The 26143-nt window shown below is 39.0% G+C and overlaps 1 protein-coding gene across 1 annotated transcript; it reads left to right on the top strand.

Moving 5' to 3' along the window:
* Nucleotides 1-1006: 1006 nt before the first annotated feature.
* Nucleotides 1007-24170, top strand: LOC116532004. The gene is made up of 2 exons (XM_032251054.1): nt 1007-1248; nt 23637-24170. Exons 1-2 carry the CDS (start codon nt 1055-1057, stop codon nt 24028-24030), a joined length of 588 nt encoding a protein of 195 aa, XP_032106945.1. The 5' UTR covers nt 1007-1054; the 3' UTR covers nt 24031-24170.
* The last annotated feature ends 1973 nt before the right edge of the window (nt 24171-26143 follow it).

Genomic DNA, 26143 nt, shown 5'->3' with positions numbered 1-26143 from the left:
ACAGGAATTTGGGTAAGACACAGCTTCTTAGTCTGAAAAGTGTCTAGATAATTCTCAAGACTATTATGGCATCAAATATGAGAAAAAGGATTTGATCCACCTGGGGCAGAATAGGCAAGGTTTTGTTAACAGTAAAGTTTTTTAAAGGCAAAGCAAAAGGGAATAAAAAAGACTATGGTTGCACATCTGCAGACTTTCAGAATCTTAAGACCAAAAACTAGTAATTTCCCATCCCAGCCCAACAGAAATGACTCACTGGTCTGTCCTTTACAGGCCAAAATCCCAAAGTTTCTTTTAAAAAGGTAAAATTTTGGTCTCCATAGGCAATGGCCACACTGCCTAATATCCCTGCCTGCTATTCAACTCATGTCCTGCCCGCCCACCTCCAGCACCTGCAAGTCCTGCTCCACCCAGAGGCTCTCCTGGCTGCTCATATTTCAACAAAACCGTAAGGCTTTTCTAGAATACCCCCTTGATTTATGACTTGCAAATGTCAGCAAGAATGGAAAATCCAGGACACAGCCAGGAAGAACATAGTCCAGGGACATTTTAGAGCTGATACAGCCCATCTGCTTGGTCTTTCACTGTGGTTCTCTATTTCTACCTTCTACTACCTTATTTTTCTTTCTGCATCAAAACACTTCTTTTTTTTTTTCCACTCCATTTTTCTAAGTAGGCCAGTCACAAATAAGCACCTTTTTGAAGGCTAATGCAATCCCATCACTGCATTTTCTACACTTAACTCAGGATGAGGATGCCAAAATAAGTCCCAATGAAACGGCACAGTGAAGTGACCCCTCCCTACAGCCAGTGGACAGCAAGATTGGACTGGAAGTGTGTCCCATCCCAGCCTAATATCTTGGTTAAATTCATTTCTTCCTGTGAATCTTTTCCTTCCAAACACTCTCAGCATTTTGAAGCGTAAAGATCACAAATTAACAAGAAAAGGTAAAGAACTATTCTGACTTCCCACATCACAGCCAGTGATGACTGAGCAACAAAGTTCTGCTCCCTTCTAGAAACCACCCAGACAAAGAAAGCAAAAAGGAAAGAAATGCTGACAGAGACTCACAAAGGCCACTGTGAAGCACGAAGCACACCAGGACATCCTATGGAAAGGGAGGGCAGACACAAACACAGTTGGCACAGAGAACAGCCAAGCCACAGCACTGCTAATGACAGTCAGCACTCTGGAGAAATACTCCAAAGGGCAGCTGCAGAGGTGGCAGCCAGCTTACTGAGGAAAACGTAAGTCACAGCAGAGGTGAGGGGAGGTGCTGTCAGGGAGTGGCTGTGTTCTGTGTTATTTGCTGCACATGCTAAGCCAAGGCTTCAACCAGAAAGCAAAGGTTCCAGGAATCATGGGCAAGCATTTGAAGAAATGGGGCTCAACATCCTCAAGCGATGTTAAAATATTTGCCATGATAGACACCTTCATGGCTTTAGAATATGACAATTTCTAACAAAATCCCTGGAGATATTTTAAATTGCTGAACACCTAATATGTATCTTAAAAAAAAAAGTAGTGTGACAGTTCTGCAAGGCTGACATTCTCATATATATATATATATATATATACACACATACATATATTTGCACTTTAGGCTCTGGGGTACATGTGCAGAACATGCAGGATTGTTGCACAGGTACATACATGGCAATGTGGTTTGCTGCTGCCATCCCCCCCCACCCATATTTGACATTTCTCCCCTTTTTATCCCTCCCCAATTCCCTACCCCCTGCTGTCCCTCCCCTAGTCCCCCCCAACAGACCCCAGTGTGTGATGCTCCCCTCCCCGTGTCCGTGTGTTCTCATTGTTCAACACCTGTCTACGAGTGAGAACATGCAGTGTTTGATTTTCTGTTCTTATGTCAGTTTGCTGAGGACATTCTCACTTTTTACAATAGATAGTTATAGCTGAGAGACCCCAGGCTATAGCTCAGAGCCACTAACTTTTCCTCCAGAAAGCATGGATCTAGGAAATAACCGAGCCACAAATAATTACTGGTATGCTCGGCAATGAGAACTATTTCATGGCCAAGACCACAAGCTGGAAAATCTCCTTTCCTGACCTCACCTCCTTCACTTCTTACCCCACAGCTCTCTCACTCCTGCTGATCTGTCTTCACCTTTGCTGAGTCTCCATTTTCTAGAGTCTTCTTTTGTCTCCTCATTCATCAGAGTCTTTCTGGCTTCTTTTGACCCTTACCCAGCCAGGAATCCATTATAAATGATTTAAATGGGGCTTTTGCAGGAATCTTAGAATTGCTCACTCCCAAACTGCCTCCTGTGACTGGATTGTCAATCATCAAATCTGGCAAACTCATACTTTTCTTCCCTCTATCCATAGCTGCCAAGTAGTGTGGGAAAAATCACCAAAGCACATAGATTGTATCCCACAAGTTTATTTTCTCTAAATCCTGGCTGGGCCCTCACTCCTTCTTGACAATCCTTTCTATTAATTTTTCCTGTTGCCCTTCAGCACTTCTAACAGCATTAGTCTCCTCAGACACATAACTGTCTGACTGCCTAACCTGCAAAGAAAAACTTATCTCTTGTCATTCTAAGAATAAATCATTTCTTGAGGACTCTCTCAAGTTTTTTACTCAAAATATTTCTGCATTTTTCATTGGAATTTTACCTTCCCTTATACTGAAAAGAAAGACATACTCCTCTTCCTTTTTATAAAGTTATACTGTACCTGGCTCCTCGTCCTTTAGCTTCTCACTTTCTCTAGGACCTTCCTCTATTAATTTTCTCCTTGCTCACTTGAGATTTCGTCTCTCAGTGGCTGCTAGCTATATCCTCTCTGTTGTAACAAATAGCAAGAAATATTTGACTTTCCCGAAACCATGTGTAGCCTATTTCTTGAAGGGACACTTAAACCAACTGAGAACACAGAAATCCCACAAGAAAAAAAAAAACACTGCTGATAATGAACTCTATTTAAAAATAAAGTATTAAAACAACAACAAAAAAATAAATAAAAATGAAGTATTACAGTACACACACACACACACACACACACACACACACACACACAAAGAATACAGGACCAAGAGGGAATGCAATGCCAGCAGATGTAATTAATACATGAGAGAATTGTCATTCCAAGTACTAGGAGAGAAGAGAACCAAAACAGACTAAAAAATACATATATTTAAAATTATTAAAACTTTGATAAAAAATATAATAATAAAAGCATGAAACAGGACAGATTTTTTTTAAAGCAGAATTTATAGGAATGAAAATATAGTGTTTAAAATTAGAAGCTGAAGGCCAGTCATGGTGGCTCACACCTGTAATTCCAGCACTTTGGGAGGCTGAGGTGGGCGGATCACTTGAGGCCATGGTTTCTAGACTAGCCTGGCCAATATGGCAAAACCCCATCTCTACTAAAAGTACAAAAATTAGCTGAATGTAGTGGTGCATGCCTGTAATCCCAGCTACTTGGGAGGCTGAGGCATAAGAATCACTTCAAACCAGGAGGCCCAAGTTCCAGTGAGCTGCGATCACACCACTGCACTCCAGCCTGGGTGACAGAGTGAGACCTTGTCTCAAAAATAACAATAATAAAACTAGAACCTCAAGGTGTGTGGCAGATTAAACAGAATTGAGGAGAATATTAGATAAATGGGAACTAGATCTAAAGAAATTATGCAGAATATAGCAGAGAATAATAAAAGATGGGAAATTCGAAAGTAGTTAAGAGATACAAAGGCTAGAGTATGAAAATCCAAAATAAATCTTCCAAAAGAGAAAAAAGAGAGAAAGAGGGTAACATATGAAAAGACAATGGTTAAGACTTTTCCAGAACTGAATGTGTAATTTCTCAGAATGAAAAAGTACCCAAGTGCTGAAGAGGATAAATGAAAATGAATCTACTACTAGACACATTGTGGCAAACTTGCAAAATACCAAAAACAACAGAAAGTCTCCCAAGCAAACAGAGAGAAGAAACAAATTGCCTAAAAAATATATGACAGCTGGATCTTCAGCAGACTTCCCATTAGCAACAGAATATCCCACAGGAAAATCAAATTGTATTTTCATATTATTGTGAGAAAACAACTGCCAACTTAGAATACAATACCTAACTCAACAAAACTCCAAGAGAGGAAAATAAAGATACTTATGGGCAAGGCAAGAAGAATTTACCATTCAGAGACTCTCACTGAAATATCTACTACAAATATACCTCATTGAGGAAATTTAGTCCAGAACAAAGAAGTAAAAAGCAAGATGCAACGATGAACACAAATATCAGCACATATGGTGATAAACAGAATTGACTGTAAACAAAGCACAATAATAATTCAGACAACTAATGAGGAGTTAGAACTAGATAGAAGACAGTAGTAGTCACTAACAACATGGAAATGGAAAGTTCCTCAAATGGAAGTGGAAAGTAGTAGTCATTAACAACATGGAAATGGAGCTGAGTTTAAAAAGTGGACATTCTCAGATGAATGGATAAAGAAAACGTGAAATAATCCACAAAATTACATATTTTACATATATATAAATTCCACATATAATGGGATATATAAATTATTCCATATAAATTCCATGTATGTATACATATTATATACATATATGTATATATATCATTTTAGATATATACTCACACACATATATATATATTCATATATACATATGACTATAAAAAAGGAAGGAAATTTTGCCATTTTTAACAATATGGATGAACCCAAAGGACATTATTCTAAGTGAAATAAGCCAGACACAGAAAGAAAAACACTCACTTATGACCTCACGTATGACCTCACTTATACGTGGAATCTTTAAAAAATTGAACTCATAAAAGCCAAGAGTAGATGGTGATTTCCAGGGGCTAGGTGGACAGGGAATGGGAAGATGGCAAAATAAAGGATATAAACTTTCAAGTATATGATAGGTAAGTTCTGGGAATCTAATGTACAGCCAGCCTGGTGGTTATAGTTAATAATAGTACTATCTGGTATACTTCAAATCTTCTAAGAGAAACGATCTATAGTATTCTCAGTACATAAAAAAGTAACTATGTGAGGTGATGAATTGCATTAATTCACTTGAATCTGGTGATGATTTCGCAATGTATATGTAGGTCAAATCACTGCACTGTATACCTTAAACATACACAATTTTTATTTGTCAAGTGTAACTCAATAAAACTGAACAGACAAGTGGAAATACTCACATTGCTTGGGAAACATCAACTTGAAACTTAGTCAAGTATTAATGACAAGAATTTAAAGATTATCACTAATAGAAATAAAAAGTATAACTCCCAAACCAGGAAAAGAAGAAAAGGAAAAACAAAGAAAACTCAAAAGGACAAAAAGGGCAAAAGGAAAGGAGAACAATGCAAAAAAAAAAAATTAGATGGAAAAAATAAATCCAAATATACTAGCAATAAATGTAAAAATAAATTAAAACCACTGGTTATAGTCTCAGGCTGGAATTTTTGAAATTCCCACTGTATGATATTTACAAGGTACGGTTGAAAAAGATGTGCCAGGCAAATAGTAAGTGCAAGAAAGCTAGGAGAGCCTTATTACAATCAGACAAAATGGAATTTAAGACAAACAGAGTTATTAGTATTAAACACACTAAATGAGAAGGGAAATATTTTTCAGGAAGATAGAATGACCCTGACTGTTGTGCTAGACAATAAGGTCTCAAAATATATAAAGCAAAAAGCTACAAGATTATAAGGGGGAAAAATGAAAAAAATCACAGAGGTAAATTTTACTACATCTTTGTCAGAAGCAATGTCACCTAAACCAAAAATTGGTAAGACACAGAAGATTCACATAATTATAATAATCAGTATTGACCTAAATAGCATTTAGAATTCTGAGATGAAGCAGAAAAACATAACTTTCAAACAATGGAACACACATGCCAAATGAGGGGTGCTTTTTCCCCTGACATCAACAGATTCTGACACCAAATGTGTAGGGGATTTTCCACACCCACAACCAATTCTACGATTCCTTGGCACCAACTAGGTATTCTATAATTCAGTTCAATTCTGACACTAACTAACCAGAGCTAGTATCACACACCAAAGGTTTAAGGACTCAGTACCATGAATCAGTCACATAACTGATGCCTCCATCTGACTTAGCTACAAGGTTGTAGAATCCCATAATCCCCTCCTTTAGGCTGTGAACACCTCACAGAGCTCAGGAAAGCACCTTACTTACACTTACTGGTTTATTATAAGGGGTACAAATGAACCAAATGAACAGGTATGTAGAGTGAAGTCCAGATGTGTCCCAAGCACAGGAGCCTCTGTCCTGTGTAGTTGGGATGTGCCACTCTTCCAGTATATGGAGGCATTCACCAACCCAGAAGCTCCCGAAACCCCATTGTTTAGGAATTTTTATGGAAGTTAAATCACAAAGGAATGATCAAATATTAACTCAATCTCCAGCCCCTTCTTACTACTTGGAGGTTGAGGGATGGGGCTGAAAGTTTCAGGCTTCTAATCAAGGCTTCTGGTGACTAGGCCCCACCCTGAAGTGATCTAAGGGCCCAACCAAGAGTCACTTCATTAGAACAAAATATGTTCCTATCACCCTTATCTCTCAGAATTACAAGAAATTCAGGAGTTCTGTCAAAAACCAAGAAGAAAGATCAAATATACTTCCATGATGCCACACAAAGAAAACATATTTCCAAATGACTTGTGAGTTAATAACTCATGATAGAAATTACCAGCACAACCCGTCAAAATGTGTGATATGCCTAAAGCAGCATTAAAGGGAAAAATTAAACACACACATACACACACACACATATCACATTGAACTAGAAATAAGGTGAAGTAAGCATTCAATTCAACAAGTTAGAAAGAGAAAGATGAAACTTGAAGAAAGTAGATGCATGCATATAATAAATATAAGGGGACTTTGGGAGGCTGAGGTGAATGGATCACTTGACCTCGGGAGTTTGAGACCAGCCTGGGCAACATGGTGAAACTCCATTGCTATCAGAAATATAAAAAATGTGCCAGGCACAATGGCTCATGCCTGTAATCCCCGCACTTTGGGAGGGTGAGGTGGGTGGATCACGAGGTCAGGAGTTCAAGACTAGCCTGGCCAATATGGTGAAACCACATCTCTACTAAAAATACAAAAATCAGCTGGGTGTGGTGGTGCATGCCTGCAACCCCAGTTAGTGGGGAGGCTGAGGCAGAAGAATCGCTTGAACTTGGGAGGCGGAGGTTGCAGTGAGCTGAGATCGTGCCACTGCACTCCAGCCTGGGCAACAGATCAAGACTCCTTCTCAAAAAAAAAAAAAGAATGTAATATAAAAAATTACATTTTAAATAAATGTAATATATGTATTATATTATATATTATTTATTACATTTATTTATTATGTTATATATTATATATTTATTATATTTATTACATTAAATTACATTTAAATAAAATGTAATAGTATATAATTAGTTGGGCATGGTGGCATACATCTATGGTTCCAGCTAATCAGGAAACTGATGTGGGAAGATCAAGCCCTTGAGCCCAGAAGGTAGAGGTTGGTTGCAGTAAGCTGAGACAGTGCACTCCAGTCTGGATGACAAAACAAGACCCTATCCCAAATAATAATGATAATAATAAACATAAAGTAAGAAACAATAGAAAAGAATAATAAAACTAAGCTCTTTTTCTGAAATGGGAAATCAAATAGATGATTTTTTGGTGAGATGGGTCAAGGAAAGGAGATTGTATAAGTTAAACAATGGCAGCAGCAGTAGAAAGCAGAACATCATTTCAGATGAACTACAGATTCAAAACTAATCTTAAATGAATACTATAAACCCAAATTTTGAGAAATAAATTTATAATTTTAGATAAATTTGCCAATATTAATTCAAAAAGAAATAAAAACATGAGTAAGTCTATAATTTTAAAGACTATCCCCAAATTTTATCCATACAAATTTTCTAAAGTCAGATGATTTCTACTAAAGAGTATTACCAAAGCTTCAAGAAACATAAAATCTTAATTTTATATAAACTATATTGAAAAATAAAATAGAAATTTCTCAGTCTTCCTTTAGGTACTATTATAACCTTAACACCAAAACTAAACAAGAGGAGTCTGGGAAATAATAGTAATAGAAAGAAGAAAATGCAGTTGACATACAGTAAATGTTCAACAAGGCACTGGGAACTGTTCTAGAGTTTTACCTGGATTATTCTTTTTTTTTTTTTTTTTTTTGCCATTTCAGCTCACTGCAACCTCTGCCTCCCGGCTTCAAGTGATTCTCCTGCCTAGCCTCCCAAGCAGTTAGGATTACAGGCATACACCATCATGCCTGGCTAATTTTTAGTAGAGACAGGGTTTCACCATGTTGCTCTGGATGGTTTTGAACTTTTGACCTCAAGTGATCCACCTGCCTTGGCCTCCCAAAGTGCTGGGATTACAAGTGTGAGCTACCATGCCTGGCCTTACTTGGATTATTTCATTTAATTTATCCAAAAAACCCCATATGGTTGGTGTTATTATTAACTCCATTTGGAGATAAGGAAACTGAGGCATAAATAACATAAGTAATTTACTCAAGTTAGTAGTCAGAACGATAGAACAAGAATTCAAACCTAGAATAGTCTCACTTCTGAGTGTGGGTTATTAACCACTATGCTGTATTTCCACCAATATTTGTATTTGCACCTGTGACCAAAGAATGAACATCAAGTGAACATAGAGGCCAAAAAAAACGAAATAAAATGTTAGTACATCTAATCAGGTATTTTTTAAAAAGCATTTAATCAACTTTGAAACCTATCCATGATTTTAACATATGAAAACACTTAGAAAATTAGAAAAGTCCTTAATTTGATAATTGGCATCTATTGAAAGCAGACGTATTATAGTGAGATTTCAATTTCCCATTAAATTCAGGAATAGAAATGGATACTCCTATCATCATTTCTATTCAACACTGTACTGGAGATTATATCAAATAAAATAAGCCAATAAAGAAAACTAAATGCATAACAATTAGAAAGAAAAAAAAAGCGTCTGATTTTTCAGACCAAATTATTATATACACAGAAAATCCAAGAAAATGTACCATATTATTAGAATAGAAAACCATGGGCTGGGCACAGTGGCTCATGCCTGTAATCCCAGCATTTTGGGAGGCTGAGGCAAGTGGATTACCTGAGACCAGCAGTTTGATAGTAGTCTGGCCAACATGGCGAAACCTAGTCTCTACTGAAAATACAGAATTAACCTGGTGTAGTGGTACATGCCTGTAGTCCCAGCTACTTGGGAAGCTGAGGAAGGAGAATCATTTGAACCTGGGAGGCAGAGATTACAGTGAGCCGAGATAGCACTATTGCACTCCAGCCTGGGCGACAAGAGCGAAACTCTATCTCAAAAAGAAAAAAAAAAAAAAAAAGAATAGAGAAACATGCTTCAGAAAGGTTCCAAGATAAATAAATAAATACACACACACACACACACACACACACATTCGTTGAACGCTTATTCCATTCACACTAGCAACGAAACATATTCATTCAGTAAAAATGTATTGAATATCTACCACATAGCAGGCACTGAATTATGCACTGGAAGAATATGTCCAAGACATTCATGGGGAAATTATTAAACTTTATGCAAAGATACGAAATAAGATCAAGTAAATGGAGAGAGATATCAATGTATGAGAAGACTCAGGGCTCTATAAAGAACAACTCCAACTCTCCAAAGTAATCTATAAATTCAGTAAATGCAACCCAACCCAAAAATAATTTTGATTAAAATTTGATAGTATGATTCTAAAATTAATATGAAAAAGCAAAGGAACAAGAATATCTGAAATAATTTTAAAGAAGACGGTGTGGCCTTTTGCCCTATAATATATCAACATTTGCTATAAAGTTATGTCAGTTAAGCGAGTGAGTTCTTGGCACTAAGGTTCACTAAGGTGGGAGTGAGGTGCCACACCTGAGCCACAGTTTTATGGGTCCTGCATTGCCCAAGGATACTGACAACACATCCGTGTCAGCTTGGTTTTGCCAAATCATAATACTTAATTCTCTACTATCTTTCATGGAAGAGTTCCTATATAAAACAGAAAATATGTACAGTTCTGTGTCTGGACAATTCAAATAGCTTCTTGGCAATGGTCTGTAAAACTAAATATTAAATAGAAGAGGCTTTCCAAATCCTGTGCAGAAAGGCAGTCTTATCAGGAAACAAAATGGAAGTTAAGATTTGCTCAGGCAGGGTAGGAAGAGACACTTCGAAAATGAAGCCAGTCATGGTGACCTTGAATGGCCTTTGTTAACAGGAGGTGGTATGCTTCAGATAACTCCATGGGCCATTTGCCACAAGACAATTCAGGGCTAGAAGGCAGTGGCATCAATTAAACTCCTTGGAAGGCAGAATCAGCTTTTTCATTTTCTCTACCTCCACCCTCTTCTCTCCAAATATTTGGAATCGATCCCATCTGAATAATCCTTTCCCTGGGGCTGAGAAGGAACACTCAGCAAGCCAGATTAGGGCAAGAACTGAGTTTATTTCAGGCATGAATATTAAATGGGATTTATGACAGATGGAGCACTTGTTAATTCTTTCTATTAGTAGAGCTATTCATAACAGCAAAGAAAGGGCTATCCCAGAACAGAAGGGGATGTCTTTAATCCTTCCTCTTGGAAAAGGCCAATTCTTAGTGTTTCTCATTCTCTTTCTCTCCTCTGACACACATACACTTTCTCTATCACATACAGACTCAAACACACACACAAACACACACACACTCTGTACTCCTTATCGAAGGAAACCAGACTGCCCTCAGCTTGTGAACCCATGGCTCCCACTGATTCCAGCAGGAATTATGGGCATGGCATTGTGAGCCAGAATGTGACCCATCTCCTATGAATGAATCCTACATTACAGTAATGGAATTTGAAGTTAACAGAGAGTCCTGTGCTCCAGCCATCTGCTCAGGGGTTCCAGTTTTTTTGTATGACAAGAAGAGCATCAGAGCCCTCACAGGGCCAACTCTTTATTAGCAGGGCCCCTCCTTCTAGCCCAGAGCTCATTTTTTGCGCTGCCACATAAGAAACAATGCCCTCTCTCCCTGATAACTTTTACTATATGGTTGTTCTTTTATTAGGCTTTTGAGGTCTGAGAACCCAGCAGCCTCCTCCAATCCACCCCAAAAAGACAAGTATACAGAAACAGATCAGCTCCATCACAGAGCTTAGGACCAAATAATGTCAGATGCCGAACCACAGAGCAGGCAGCCTCCTTGTTGCTTAACAATTCTCACTTCTGAAATGCAAGAGCTAATAGGATCATGCAAGAGCCAGCCAGGGAGAACAATGTCTGAGGAGCATGTGAAAAACATTCACCAAGGTTGTACAGACACAATACATCCGATATCCTGACTTGAGTTGCTTCTCTATTAAGCAAGGCTGATATCACTCCAACAAGTCCAATATAACAGCTTTGGTTTGCTCAGGTATAGGGGACTCAGGGGGAATTGAGCAATGCTGGCATTGGATTAGTCATTCACTTCTGCATTCATGGATTCAACATTTTACTGGATGCTATAAACCAAGTACCTTGGTAAGCTCCAACACAATCCAGGAAAGAAAACAAACAAACAATAGCAACACTGTGTGATAATAACACAGTATACTGGATTTGTGTTTGTGGTACTCAGATAAGATGCAGAGAACTTGCCAGGAGAGTTGACTGCTAGACTAAGTCTGGAAGAGCAAGTGTTTAGGGTATATTAGTGGTGCCTCCCCTGCTTCCTTGGTGGGCTTCCCTTCAACAAAAACACTCCAAAAACGTTTCTGGTATCACTATGAAGGTGAGAATTCAATCAATGTTTGAAGCATTTCACTTCACCGAAATGAAACAATGATTCCAATAACAGGTGATCCGTATCTCTGAAATTAATAAACCATCTTGAACATTTTTAATTGCTCAAAACATTTTTAATCACAAAGGCAATGTATATTTTCCATAGATAATCATGAATAGACAAAAATAAAAATTATCAGGAATCCAGCTATTAGAAAAGCAAACCATATTTTGGTATTTTATTTTCTATAAATAGTCTTTTGTTCTGATTTTTGAATATAACAGGGATCACATGTTGTACACATAATTTTGTAACCTATTTTTTTCACTTAACATTCTATTCTAAGCAATTCTCATATTCTTATTCTCTGAGAAGGGTATTTTCAATGACTGAAAAACATTCCACCATATGGATGGGCCACAATTATTTCAGATATTTCCCTACTGTTGGAAATTTAGGTCATTGCCATTTCTTTGCTCTCCATGCTGCAATGAACATCTGAGTACACAAGTCTGTTTGGGCATATACAATTATTTCCTAGCAATAAGTTTCTAAAAGCACAATAACTGGAACAAACACCACATATATTTTAAGAATTCTTGCTACATTTTACTGAATATCCCCAGAAATACAAACACAGTTCCTACTACCCAGTAGGTACTTAATAAATATTTATCAATCAATGAAAGAATAAATGATTTTTAAGATTCTTTGTGATACTCTTGTGAAAAGTTGCCATACCTGAACTGTAAGAAACTAAGTAAACTTTGAGGGAGTAATAAACACTTGGATGAGAGGAACCAGTAAACTAATAAATGTTTAAATATCTCAGAAGAATATAGACCAAAAATTACATCTAAAGTAGAATTATGTATTTATCAAATGGAAAATTGTATACCCAAAATAATGTCACAGAAGAATAATTGCTGTCATAGCAAAATGTGCACCCTGTGATGCTAAACAAAATGAACATCCATATAAAGTATATAAGTGTAAGTTATATTTATGGCTTTGGGGTATAGTATGATCATATTTTTGTGGAATATGTGTGTGTGTGTGTGTCTGTGTGTGTATGCATGTAATTCATACTGTATAATATATACTAGAAGACAAACACAAATATTAACAGTGATTAACGGTGATTCTCTGTTAGGTTATGGGTGATATTTTCATTGTGGGGTGTGTGTGTGTTTGCATTCCAAATCTTGCACATCAAGTATGTACTACTTTTTTTAATTTAAAAAACCTGTTGTTAAATGTTGAATTACCATATAACTAAAGAGAATACTTTCCAGAACTAGAAATCTAACATAAAGATAGTAAACAAAATGATATACAAGCAGTTCTTCCCCTGAGGGTGTATAATTCTGCTAGGACTGCCATAATAAAATATCACAGACTAGGTAGCTTAAGCAACAGAAACTTATTTTCTCATAGTGCTGGAGGCTAGAAGTCTGAGATCAGGGTGTCGACATGCTTGGGTGTTTGTGGGAGCTCCCTTCCTGGCTTCTGGGATTACAAACAGCCACCTTCTCATTGTGTCCTCACATGGCCTTTTCTCAGGGTGTGTACAGAAGGAGAGGAAGAGAGTATTCTGGTGTCTCTTATTCTCAGAGTACTAATCCCATCGTGAAGACCCTATCCTCATAACCTCATCTACCCCTAATTACCTCCAAAAGGCCTCATCTCCAAGAATAATCACATTGAGGGTTAGAGATTCAATATATAAATTGTGGGGTCACAAACATTCAAACCATAACAGAGGAGATCAATTTAATAAGAGGGGCCCACATTCACATTTTTTTAAATAAAATATTTAAGAAAGCTGCCTTGATAGATGATATAATACAGAGAATACAACCATGAACAGGATACAGTCCTGGCCATCAGAGACACATTCTTATGAGAGGAGATGGAAAATTGTTACAAATCCGTGCAATAGAATTCTAACAAAAATACGTGCTGGGATATATTTTGAATGGAGAGAGAGAACATAGAGGAAGAGCTCTTAGTCTGGAAGCAATCAGGAAATGTTTATAAAAGAAGTAAAACCTAAGCTGAATTTTGGTGGGGGGAATAAAAGGAGGAGGAATTATTGAAGCTTGTGGAAGGCTGTGCCAGGCAAAGGCTATAGCCTGTACCAAGGCAATGAGGTACTAAGGTTCTATAATAGAAAACAGCCCAACACACATAAAGAGACAAGGCAGAGGACAAGGTTGGAGGAAAGACTCCCATCTCTAACCTAGTTCCTGAGTTACAGGGGGATCCCATCAGAGATTCAATGGGTTGAACTGGACCAAACTGATATGCCATGTTAGGAGGTTGGAACTTTATCTCCAGGACCACGAAAATCACTAAAATTTAAACGGGGAGGAACAAAAAATGACTCATGATTTAGGAATACGCCTCCGGTAACAAAGCAGAAGGGAATAAATTCACTATCAATTTCAAAAATAAAGGCAGAAAGCTAGTGTAGCTGTTCTCCTAATAATTCAGATGAAAAGTGATGAGATTCTAAGTGATGAAGCACAGATATTTACTAAGAAAATAAATGTGTATTGTCAAAGAGACAAATTGGCCATAGAAAATAGTGAAGCTATAAACTGCACGTGGTTGACTAAGAGGTTGCATGATGTGAAAGGCCTGAATTCAGAAAAAACAGCAAGGCCATTAGAAACAAGACTACTTCAGCAACATGGCAACCAACCAGTAGGATTACTCAAAGCAGGTATATTGAGTTGTCTTTGTAGAAATTGACTATAGTTGTAATAATTAATGTTCTAAGACACACTGTTGCATATCAAACAATCTGAATCAGGGATTTTCAGGTCATGCTCAAGGCTACTGCATGAAGAGAGGAGGTGACATAAAGAGGCCCAACAGTAAGACTCCTGCCTCTCCTTCACTTAGGCCAGAGTCTCTGCCACTTTAGGAGAGAAAACACGCTTGAAAGCCACTGATGTAAATAAATGTATGTGTATATGCCAATCGGGATGTATAACCAAACTTTTCATATGACATAAACCTAACTAAATATATACCACCTTGACATGTTAATCACCAATGTATGTTTTCATCCTATGTGGAAACTTAACAAGCACACCACAACTAATGGGCTTTAGATCCTTCCACTGAATAATAAGTTCCTTAAAGACAGAGATTCCCTCCCTCCCACTATTTATCATAGACTTTACAAATAATGTGTCCAATACACATTTGCTTGTTAAAAAGAAAAGTAGGCTAATTTTTTAAAAAATACATAACCAAATAAATTGTTCTGTGGATCCAAAAGCAATTTGTCAATTTGTCTGAAGTGAAACACATCCCAGGCTAAATCTGTAATCTACAAATATATGGAAAGAATGCTAATTATTATCCTTAATGATTTAGCTATAAGGGTGAACAGTGATAATGAAGTCAGCATACCATAACCCCAGTTTACAACACAACCATCTTAGGACGTGATAAAGGATAGCACATCACAGTGGTGGCTTCATGTTAAGGAATATACTAGCTCATTACCTTCCAAACAATTTTAGTGAAACCTGTTCTCTTCCGAAGGCTGTATTTTCTCTTTATGTTCACACACACACACACACACAAACACACACACACACACACACACTCTCTCTCTCTCTCTCTCTCTCTGTCTCTCTTTCTCTCTCTCTCTCTCTCTCTCTCTCTCTCTCTGAGCCAAAGAGGTGGGGTAAGCAAACCTTACTGTCTCTGCAATGACTACCTAAGCAACATGGCAACCAACTAGTAGGATTAGTCAAAGCATGTATATTGAATTATCTTTGTGTAAGTTCAATCTGTATAACTATGTATACTATATATGATGTTAAATACAAATGAAATGAGAGGCCTATCTTTTGCAGTCTGTAAGAATTCCTTTTAAGAAAGGAAGCATCCCTCATACTCATTTCCCTATTTTACGTTTTAGAGCCTAAGAGAAAACAGCACCTGCAGTGATTCTGTGTGTTCAATGAAAAGGTCACATGAAGCATGCACTTGTTTTAAGAGCCTGAGAATTCTATAGGAAAGACAGACAAAACTCATACCAGAAATAAAAAAGTGGGCTGACGCCGGGCACAGTGGCTCACGCTTGTAATCTCAGCACTTTGTGAGGCCAAGGCGGGTAGATCACCTGCGGTCAGGAGCTTGACACCAGCTGGCCAACATTGTGAAACCCCATCTCTACTAAAAATACAAAATTACCTGGGCATGGTGGTGGGTGCCTGTAATCCCAACTACTCAGGCTGCTGAGGCAGGAGAATCATTTGAACCTGGGAGGCGAAGGCTGCCGTGAGCTGAGATTGTGGTGCCACTGCACTCTAGCCTGGGTGACAGAGCAAGACTCTATCTCGGAAAAAAAAAAAAAAAAGGTGGCCTGCATCTGATTGATGTTGCAAGGGAAAATGTTATACACCAAACAGTAACTTGGTGACAATTTCTCTTGCATAATTAAACTCATAACTGTAAATGCTGTACATTATTATTTTATAAAGTCTTTCAAAAGCAAATAAATGAAAAACTTGGCTTGGGCGCCGATAGATAATTTTGTTTTGATACCAGTTTGAATAAAACAAGAACTCTCTGATGGATTTATAACATGATAGTGCAGTTCAGGCATGGGATAGACTGAAGCTGACAGGAAGGGTCGCACATAGGTCATGTGCACTGAGTGTCACATTGACAGGGCAGCCTACAGGAGAACTCAGCAGACATGGAAAGCAATTGGGCAGAAAGCTAGTGATATCTCACTTCAGCAATGCCCTGAGCATATGTGAAGGAGAATTTCTTGGCGTGGTATAAATCCAATCAGTAACATTCAGATTTTCATATTTTCATACATTTAAAACACTATTTTTTAAAAAGTACAGTCACAGTAAATCTGAGACCACACTGTATCCAGTGTAGGATAGCACGGCAAGAGCAGCAGTGTACACAGTGTCAGTCCAGCATGACAGGTTCATGAAAAGGTCTGTCCCAGGAGCAATACTACTGGCCCACTCTACAGCTTCTCCTGCACCACTGACATTGCTAAGTTACTTTATACACTTCATTCTCATCACAGTGAGTTTTCTAACCCAACATTCATAAGTCTCTTCATGTTCTTTTTCCTGCACAAGCAAATTATTTCTCAATCCTCTTTCCCAACTTCTCTCTTGAGGGTAGGTTTCCATTCTACAATCAATTTATCATCTTCATCCTAATCATGGGAAATGCTGAGGAGATATTCACCTTGCCTCAATGTGGATGGTGTGAGAAAAGAGTCAGATCCAGGAAAAATGAGCACCAAGAAGGAAGATGTAAGCAATCACTTAAAGGTGGGGGGGCGGGGGAGGATTCCACCTTTGTCCACCTAGATAACTTCAGGTGGGAACCTGGAAAAGGGCAGTCATGTCCCCATGGGTGTTTAAACATGGCTGGAATACTGTAAAATAAAAGCAAGCTAATTATCATTGATGAGCACACATGCTATTTACCTTTGGCGAGGCTTTTTCTGAACTTAAACAATAGATTTCTAATATTTACCATGGGAATTATTCATAAAATGTTCAGATATTCTGGATCAAAATTGCAGTGTCCACTAAAAATACTCAGTCCTGACTTCCTTTTCAAAACAATGTGAAAGGCTACACAAGGTAAGTATACAATTCCACACTCAGTTTGCATTCCAGAATGTTACTTGTGAAAACAGATTGATGAGATTGTGAGGGGGGCTGCAGATTCTAGTAACAAATGCATCTCTTCTGCATAAGACCTCCCGGGGGATGTGTCACTATCCTACACTGCATTGCTTATGTTTCCAATTAGAGTTTCAGAAGCTACCATAGCCACAGTACACAGAGTGATACAGCCAGGAGGCAACCAGGAAGCTAAGACAATTGTATACCTCTCTTGCATGGCTAATAACTAAAGCAGTAGAATGTCCAAGACTGTACCCATTTTTGGCTTTATTCGTCATGACAACAAGGTTTTTTTCCTGGCCCTGTAGTAAGTCTATTATCAACTATAGTGAACAACACAGATCCAAGAATAGAGAGTGATTCTGTGTGACAGCGGAGAGAAGAGTCAGATGGATGATCCAAGGAAAATTCCCAGAAGGCATGATGCCAAACCAAAGCAGGAGGCAGCATGTGGTGGAGTGGGCTTGAGTGAGCAGCTGGTTTCCCACTGTTTTCCTCTTAGTCAAAACTCCTTTTTATTGCCACTACCCTTAAGCCATATCAAGAGCCTTGCCATGATTCTCTCACCTCGATGCATTTCTATTTTTGAAATAAGGTGGAAAGGCAGAAACTTGAAGAGTCTCTTTCTCTTCTCCATAAATCACCAACTAGATAAAAAATAGAGTCCATTCACCAGTTACTCTTCTCTTCTCAAAGGACTCTGTTTACACGGTTTTTGTAAAGTGTGTTATAAGGCAAATGGTTTAGGGAAGTTGACGGACCTCAATAAACCATCTCATGGTTGTATTGAAGTTGAACAGTTAGAATGGGCAAGTGGCATATATCAAGAAGAACGCCAAGAGAAAACAACAAAACCTCTTTGTGAAGGTCTTATTCCTAAATACACAGACATTGAACCCCAAAGAATGAACATATCTTCAAGGTTGCAGATTGATTTCATAAATTTATTTCAGAATCCCATCTACAATAAATGATTAAAAGAAAGGAACAAAGTTTCTGCAAGGATGCACTAAACACAAATAGTTCTTTCATTGTGTATTATCCAAGTGAGATTTCATTACGATGGAACAGCCTGTTCTACTGTTTACCTTCGTAAAGCTTCATCTAAGAAGAGCAATTCAATCAATTAAATTATCCACTGTGGTTTCTTAAGAAAGGTACAGTTCTGTATTTCTAAAATGCTCATTTATGTACTTAATGACTTTGAATTTGCAGGGAAATATTCACCTGATTTATGTGATGCAACTGTAGGGTATGAATCTACTGGCAATGATCAAATCCTAAACACAAATGTGGAATAACTGCTCAAAGTACATGTAAAAGTCTTTTGTGATTAAATTATCATGGGACTGGGAACCAAAAGTACTATATAGGAATCATTGCTTTACCTGAAATTTTTCTGAGAAAAATAAACATCTATCTTAGAAATCATAGAATCTCTGAGGTGGCAGAGACCTCAGATGACATTCAAAGCAATCTTCTTTGGTAGGGTGACCCTGCCTGGGATTCTTCTGGTTTTAGCACTGAAGATTCTAGTCTTACAAAAGTCTCTGAGTCTTGGGTAAACTAAGTTGGTCACTCTACTCTTTGGAATCGTGAATCTTCTCTGCAGCGTAACATACAAGAAACTTAACTGAGACTTCAGAGTTCTATTAGAACACAGAGTAACGCAGACATAGACTTTGCTGAGTTCTATTCCCCTTTGTGTCAAAATCAGTGCTATGATCTATCCTTGTTCTATCTTCCACAGCAAGACAAAGTTTATTCCCTCTTCCACCTGATAGCTCTATGAGCATGTGAAGACTGTCCTTCCCATCCCACATTTCCCCAATCCAGTCTCTCTAGTCTCTAGGATAAGCTAGCCTAGCCCCTTCATCTGCTCCTTGAGTAATCTCACTACTCTCCTCTGGGCAGGTTCATCTGTCAAGGTCCCTCAAGCACTGACAGGCCAAACTTAGCTCAAGGACCTGCCTGAGCAGAACTCATGAGCCCTTTCTTCATGGGCCTGGGTGTCATGTTGCCATGTGGACAGACATTCCCTTAGTTCATTTGTCCACCATATCCCACCATCAGATAAGAATACAATTCATGTCAATATAAAATCATGAATCTTTTCAACATATGCTGTTGTTCAAAGCTCTGCCATCTTGTAGTTGTGTAGTTCGTCTTTATATCCCAACACCACACATTTATTCTTCACAGTGAACCCATTATTCCAGCCCAAGGTGGATCATAATTTTGGATCATAATTCTACTATCCAAATTATTCACTCCAGTAATTTGGTTTCAATTCATGTAGTATGAGAATGTTTTCTGCATGTCAACATCTGCAATCATGCAAATCACTGGCAGAAATGTTGACTAGGTTGAGAGGAATACCAGATGATAAATCAGTGCACACCTATTTGCTACATAAAGGCAGATATTCATGTGGCTCCTTTACTTTAAAATATTCTTGAGGGCTTTCCCTTCCAGATTTTAGAAAGGAGGTTGAAACAAGAAACAGTACAAACACACAGTAGCAATACTTTCCTCTTTTCAACCAGTAACTGTCTTCTGTTTACCTTGAGCCCACATATAGTCCTTCAGGCATTTCCAAACTTCAGTGAAACAAAGTTATGATAGAAATCCCACCATGAGCTGGAACTGAGCAGCACTGAGTGTGATCCATCAGTACAGAGCAGCCACTATGTTTGACTCTCTTCTTTGCTGGCACACAATAGGGGTGCACTTGCCCACCCCTTTTGAGGTCTGGCATGGCCTTGTGACTTGTGCTAGCCAATGACATGCATGTGGAATGATATGCATTACACACTGGCAGGAGCTATAAAATCCAGCTATGGGGTTTGTCATGTTTCTTCCCCAGTGTTGTTTTGATCAGGGAAAGACGTGTCAAGACAAAGCCTTCATTAGCCTGGGTCCCTGGGAGAACACAACTCTCAGTGGAATGAATATGAGGGTGATGGATGTGTCAGAGTTCCCCTGAAAACCCATATTGGATATGCAGGCTGAACAGGAAATGAAGCCCCTAAGATGCTGGTTGTTTTTTTTTACTGCTCTATGACTTTGCCTATTACACAGGGAAACTACAATGCAGAAGTAGAAAAAGATATGGACTGCTATTTACAAGAAGCTTACAGTATAGTTGAGATAATCATACCCACAAAATACAAGTAAGGACTCAGTTAGCATGAAGTAGGATGCTAAACTGGAAAGTAGAGATCATTAGCCAATAAGATATGGTGCTATGAATGAATCACTGAGATAATGCATTAAAAGGGAATTAGTGAAAGGGGAACTCAACATGGGCTTACAATTCTCAGAACACGTTTCATTTCCGCTAAGCAAAAGTGCAAACTATCTAATTTATTGAAAAGCGTTACAGGAAACAGTTCTACAAATATGTTGTCTCTTCTCTTTTAAAACTGTAATAAATGTGTGAGCTTAAGTTATGGGGCCATTTCCCATGTATTTGATTTTAGTCTTTTCTAATAAAGTACTTAGTGTTTTTTTAATGGACATATTATAAATCTCTGTCCTCCAGAAATGGACAGATTTAGCATAAATCAGGAGTTTTATAAACACCCTGGCAATTATTGTAACACAGACAAAATGGAGCTGATCATAGCTCCCACTTAAATGTGATTTACTTTATTTCACAGAAAGGTCTGTTATTACAACTACACAGGTAAATATTTGCCTGAATACCCAATATCAATTTGGCTGACCTAGCAAAAATATGACCTTGTTTCTTTAAAAAATATATTCAACCTCTCCCTTCTGTCCTTCTATAGGGATGAGGGAAGTGAAGTATTAATCGGAATACTCATTCACTCATTTAGCAAGCACCTACTCTCTGCCAAGGACCGTGCTATTCATGAATAGACACTGGCTATTCATTAATGAGCAGAACAGTCTAGGGTCTGTCCTCAGGGAGCTTACAAAACAGAGCGGGAAGAGATAGACAGCAGAAAGAGTGAGGAGAAGGACTTTCTAGCAGAAGAAACACTATGTCTTCCCTACTCTGAATCAGAAAAGAGTTTTGAGTATTCAAGAAAATCAAAGTCCAGCATGTATCAATCAAGCAAGGTAAATGCAAAGGAAAGTTGTTTGAGATGAGGTTGAGGTTGGGTAATAGGCAGGCCACATGGACTTTGGAACCTCTGTTAAATTTTTTTTCCCATTTTATCTCAAATGCCCTCAGAGCTTTGAACAGGGGGTACAATGTGACACAATTTCCATTTTAAGAAAGTCATTCTGGCTGGATGAAGAATGGACTGGAGGGGTTAACGTAGAGGTGGAGGAGTAAGAAGCCCAGGCAAGAGGTAGCAGTGACCTAGACTGGAGTGGTAGGGATGGTAATGGCATGAAGTAAATAAATTGAAATATATTTGGAAGTAAAATCTTAGAGGGGTCAATATGAGGGTGATGGATGTGTCAGGGAGAGCTCCTGGTTTCTGGCATGAGCGAGTCTCCATTTTGCGCAATGGGGAAGAAAGGAGGAAGAGTCAGAAGGAGGATGCAGAGTAAAGGTTCCCTGCTGTTGAATGCAGCTGTTGAAGGCAATTGGATACATTGATCTGAAGTTCAGCAGAGCAGAATAGGCAAGAGATGTAAATGCAGGGGTCATCTGCTTAACGCTTATATTAGGCTGTATGTACAGGACAAGGAGTTGCGGGCTTGGAAATGTGAACAGGATCAATGAAAGTTCTTGGGAGCCAAGAGGAAGTTGGACTAGAAGCCTAATACATTTAAGAGAATAATCCTTGACATTCTTTGATCCAATCGCAGACCTATATGAGAATATGGAAATGTTTGTACCTGCTCCCATTAGGCCCCTAAGTCACAGTTCAAAACAGAAGCATCTCTGTGCCTATCTCTACATCACAAGTTAACTTCATTTTCAACTTTTACTACAAGTTTCCTCTCCCACTCAACTATTTTTCAAAAGAGAATGATATTTTTATCACTGTACACATTTTACTATCTAAGCAATCTTGGGCAGAGGAATGCTTCCCAAATACCAAACTGTGACAAAGTGTTTTTCACTAATCCATGGCTAAACAAGAAAACCAGAACCACAGAACACATATAATGTCAAGATAAGGTGGCCAACTATCACTTCCTGGAACAGATGCTCCATTATTCTGAAATCATGTCAGTCCTACCCTTTTAGTATTAAAACACCCTTTCTTTTATGAAATAATAGTGATAGATTTCTTTTTTTTTTTTTTTTTTTTTTTAGATGGATTCTTGCTCTGTCGCCTGGGTTAGAGTTCAGTGGTGCAATCTTGGCTCACTACAACCTCTGTCTCCCAGGTTCAGGTGATTCTCCTGCCTCAGCCTCCCGAGCAACTGCGATTATAGGCAGGCACCACCACGCCTGGCTAATTTTTTGTATTTTAAGTAGAGATGGGGTTTCACCATGTTGGTCAGGCTGGTCTCAAACTCCTGAACTCAGATGATCCACCTGCCTCAGCCTCACAAAGTGCTGGGATTACAGACATGAGCCATCATGCCCAGCCAAGATTTTTTTCTAATGTCCTTACTTAACAAAATAAAAGATTAATAATCCTATGTAAAACTCTACTTCTTTTTAATTGCTCAAGTCTGTGAAATCCAAAATCAGAGAAGAATAATAAAAGAGAACAAAGCATCATTGAGGAGCCAAGTGCCAGCTCTCAGCTAGGTTCACTCTCTAGCTGAACCACTCCCTCCCAGACACAGCCTCAGAAGTGCCTGGGATTCACTTTTGTGCCTCAGCAGACACTGCTAAATGCCACGGACATTTGGAGTTGTTTCCAGACGGTCAAAACCACAAACGTCAGGGTGCACTTTATCAGTAAAACTGAGTCACCGTGCACCAGGCGAAGAAATTCCTGCACTCCACTCTAATAACTGTAAATGGGGCCCTGGCTTTTGTCTACTTATCATGCTTAGATCTTGATTTGAACAAATCAACTATAAAAAGACTGTGCTGGCAATTGAAAACATATGACTATGGTCTGGGTATTACTTACTATTAAGGAATTATTGTTAGTTTTTTTAGGTATATGAATGGCATTATGTTATGAAAATATTTTCTTTTTTTGGAGACAGGGTCTTAATCAGGCTAGTGTGCAGTGACATAATCACCGCTCACTGCATTCTCAGACTCGTGGGCTCAAGCTATCTTCCCACCTCAGTCTTCCAAGTAACTAGGATTAGAAGTGTGTGTGTATTAGTCTGTTTTCATGCTGCTGATAAAGACATACCCAAGACTGGACAATTTGCAAAAGAAAGACGTTTAATGGACTCACAGTTCCATGTGACTCGGAAGGTCTCACAATCATGGCACCAGATGAGAGAAGAGAATGACAGCCAAGCAAAAGGGGCTTCCCCTTATAAAACCATCAGCTCTCATGAGACCTATTCATTACCACGAGAACAGTATGGGGGGAACCTCCACCCCCATGATTCAGTTATCTCCCACCGGGTTCCTCTCACAACATGAGGGAATTATGGGAGCTACAATTCAAGATGAGATTTGGGTGGGGACAATGTCAAACCATATCAGTGTGCCACCATACTCAGCTAATTTTATTATTTGTAGAGACACGGTTTCACTATGCTGCCCAGGCTGATCTGCACTCCAGGGTTGCAATGATCCTCCCACCTTGGCCTCCCAAAGCACTAGGATTACAGGCATGAGCCACTACACCTGGCCAATAAAATATTATTTTCTAGATATATACACTGAAGTATTTGATACAAAATTTATGATATTTGGGGTTACTTTAAAATATTTTAGCAAAAATAAACACAGCAAGCTGCTGAGCACTGATAAGTCTTGATGATGGTACATTTTACTACCTTTTTACTTTTATGTCTGTTTAGAATTTTTCACAGTGAGGAGGAGGAAGGGAAGGAGGGAGGGAGGACTCTGTCCAACACCCTTATCATTTTATAATGACTTTAAATGGAAGGAAGGTAGATTAACAGGAGGGAGAAGTTTCCACTACTATTTATGAACACCTATTTTGGGTGATCTCCATGACGAAAATGCATATGACGGGAATGCACATGAAGGCACACAGTACAGTCAGGTAGGGGCTACAACCAATGTTATAAAGATGAGGAAAAGGAAACCGAGGTTTCCCTACATTTCCCTTTTTTGTTTTGTTTTGAGACAGAGTCTTGCTCAGTTGCCCAAGCTGGAGTTCAGTGTCGTGATCTCAGCTCACTGCAACCTGCACCTCCGGGGTTCAAGCAATTCTCCTGTCTCAGCCTCTCTAGTAGCTGGGAGTACAGGCACATGCCACCACACCTGACTAATTTTTGTATTTTTAGCAGAGATGGGGTTTCACCATATTGATCAGGCTGGTCTGACCTCAGATGATCCACCAGCCTCTGCCTCCCAAAGTGCTGGGATTACAGGCGTGAGCCACTGTGCCCGTCCTAACCTACATTTCCACATGGAAAATAGAGAACAAACCGGCTAAATGGAGCTATCTGGCTGCTAAAGAAATTCATTTCAGAGCAATTAAAAACAAAAACAATTATAAATCCAAGGATAACACAGACCCTGCAGATACCTAGGATCTGCCAGGGTTGGGACAGCCACTTCCTCCAGGCCCTTTTGTTAGCTGGACCTGACAACAAGGGTCACTCACAGCCATCCTGACTCTGGTCCTTTCCATTTCCCTGCCACTCAGATAAGGAAACATGAATTCTGACCTGGGACATATGAAAAGGAAAGAGAGCTCTTCCACGGTCACACCCAGAAGAGGGCAGATGAACCTGAGAAATAAAAATAAAATCCTAAGCTCTGCAACTGACTGAACAGACCCCCTCTTGGCCAAGGGGACCACAGAGAAACCTAGAAAACTGAGTTCTGAGCCCAGACTGGATGGCAGGTGGGACAGGCCTAGTTATATCTCCTCCCTTGCTTTTCTTTCCTCTTCTTCTTTTTTTTTTTTTTTTTTGAGACTGAGTTTCGCTCTTGTTACCCAGGCTGGAGTGCAATGGCGCGATCTCGGCTCACTGCAACCTCTGCCTCCTGGGTTCAGGCAATTCTCCTGCCTCAGCCTCCTGAGTAGCTGGGATTACAGGCACTTGCCACGATGCCCAGCTATTTTTTTTTTTTGTACTTTTAGTAGAGGTGGGGTTTCACCATGTTGACTAAGATGGTTCGATCTCTTGACCTTGTGATCCACCCACCTCGGCCTACCAAAGTGCTGGGATTACAGGCTTGAGCCACCGCACCCGGTGCTTTTCTTTCCTAAGGATTAAACAGAAACTAGGCCTTGGGAAAGACTTGCTCCACACGATTTCAACCAACCTCCCTTTTTGTGCTTTTGACACAACTGGCCAGCATTCCTTCTGGCCACAGAATGGTTCTGGCCAGTCTACAGAGGATGCACACTGGGGGTTTTTGTGTCCATCGCTTCACCTTTGATGTCAGCGGGCTGAAAATTCTACTCTCAGATCATGCTAACATGGCCATTTGTTGAACATATGACCTATGGAGAGGCAGGAAGTTCAATTAAGCGTGTGCATGTTTTTCCAATCATAAATATTTATGACTCCTCCTACAGCTTATTAAATATATATTTCAGCCACCTCAC

Source organism: Sapajus apella, unplaced genomic scaffold (assembly GCF_009761245.1).
Source record: "Sapajus apella isolate SASKATOON/1434 unplaced genomic scaffold, GSC_monkey_1.0 scaffold74, whole genome shotgun sequence".
Taxonomy (NCBI): Eukaryota; Metazoa; Chordata; class Mammalia; order Primates; family Cebidae; genus Sapajus; species Sapajus apella.
Note: the sequence above shows the minus strand (reverse complement) of the source record. Positions and strands in the feature narration are given on the sequence as shown.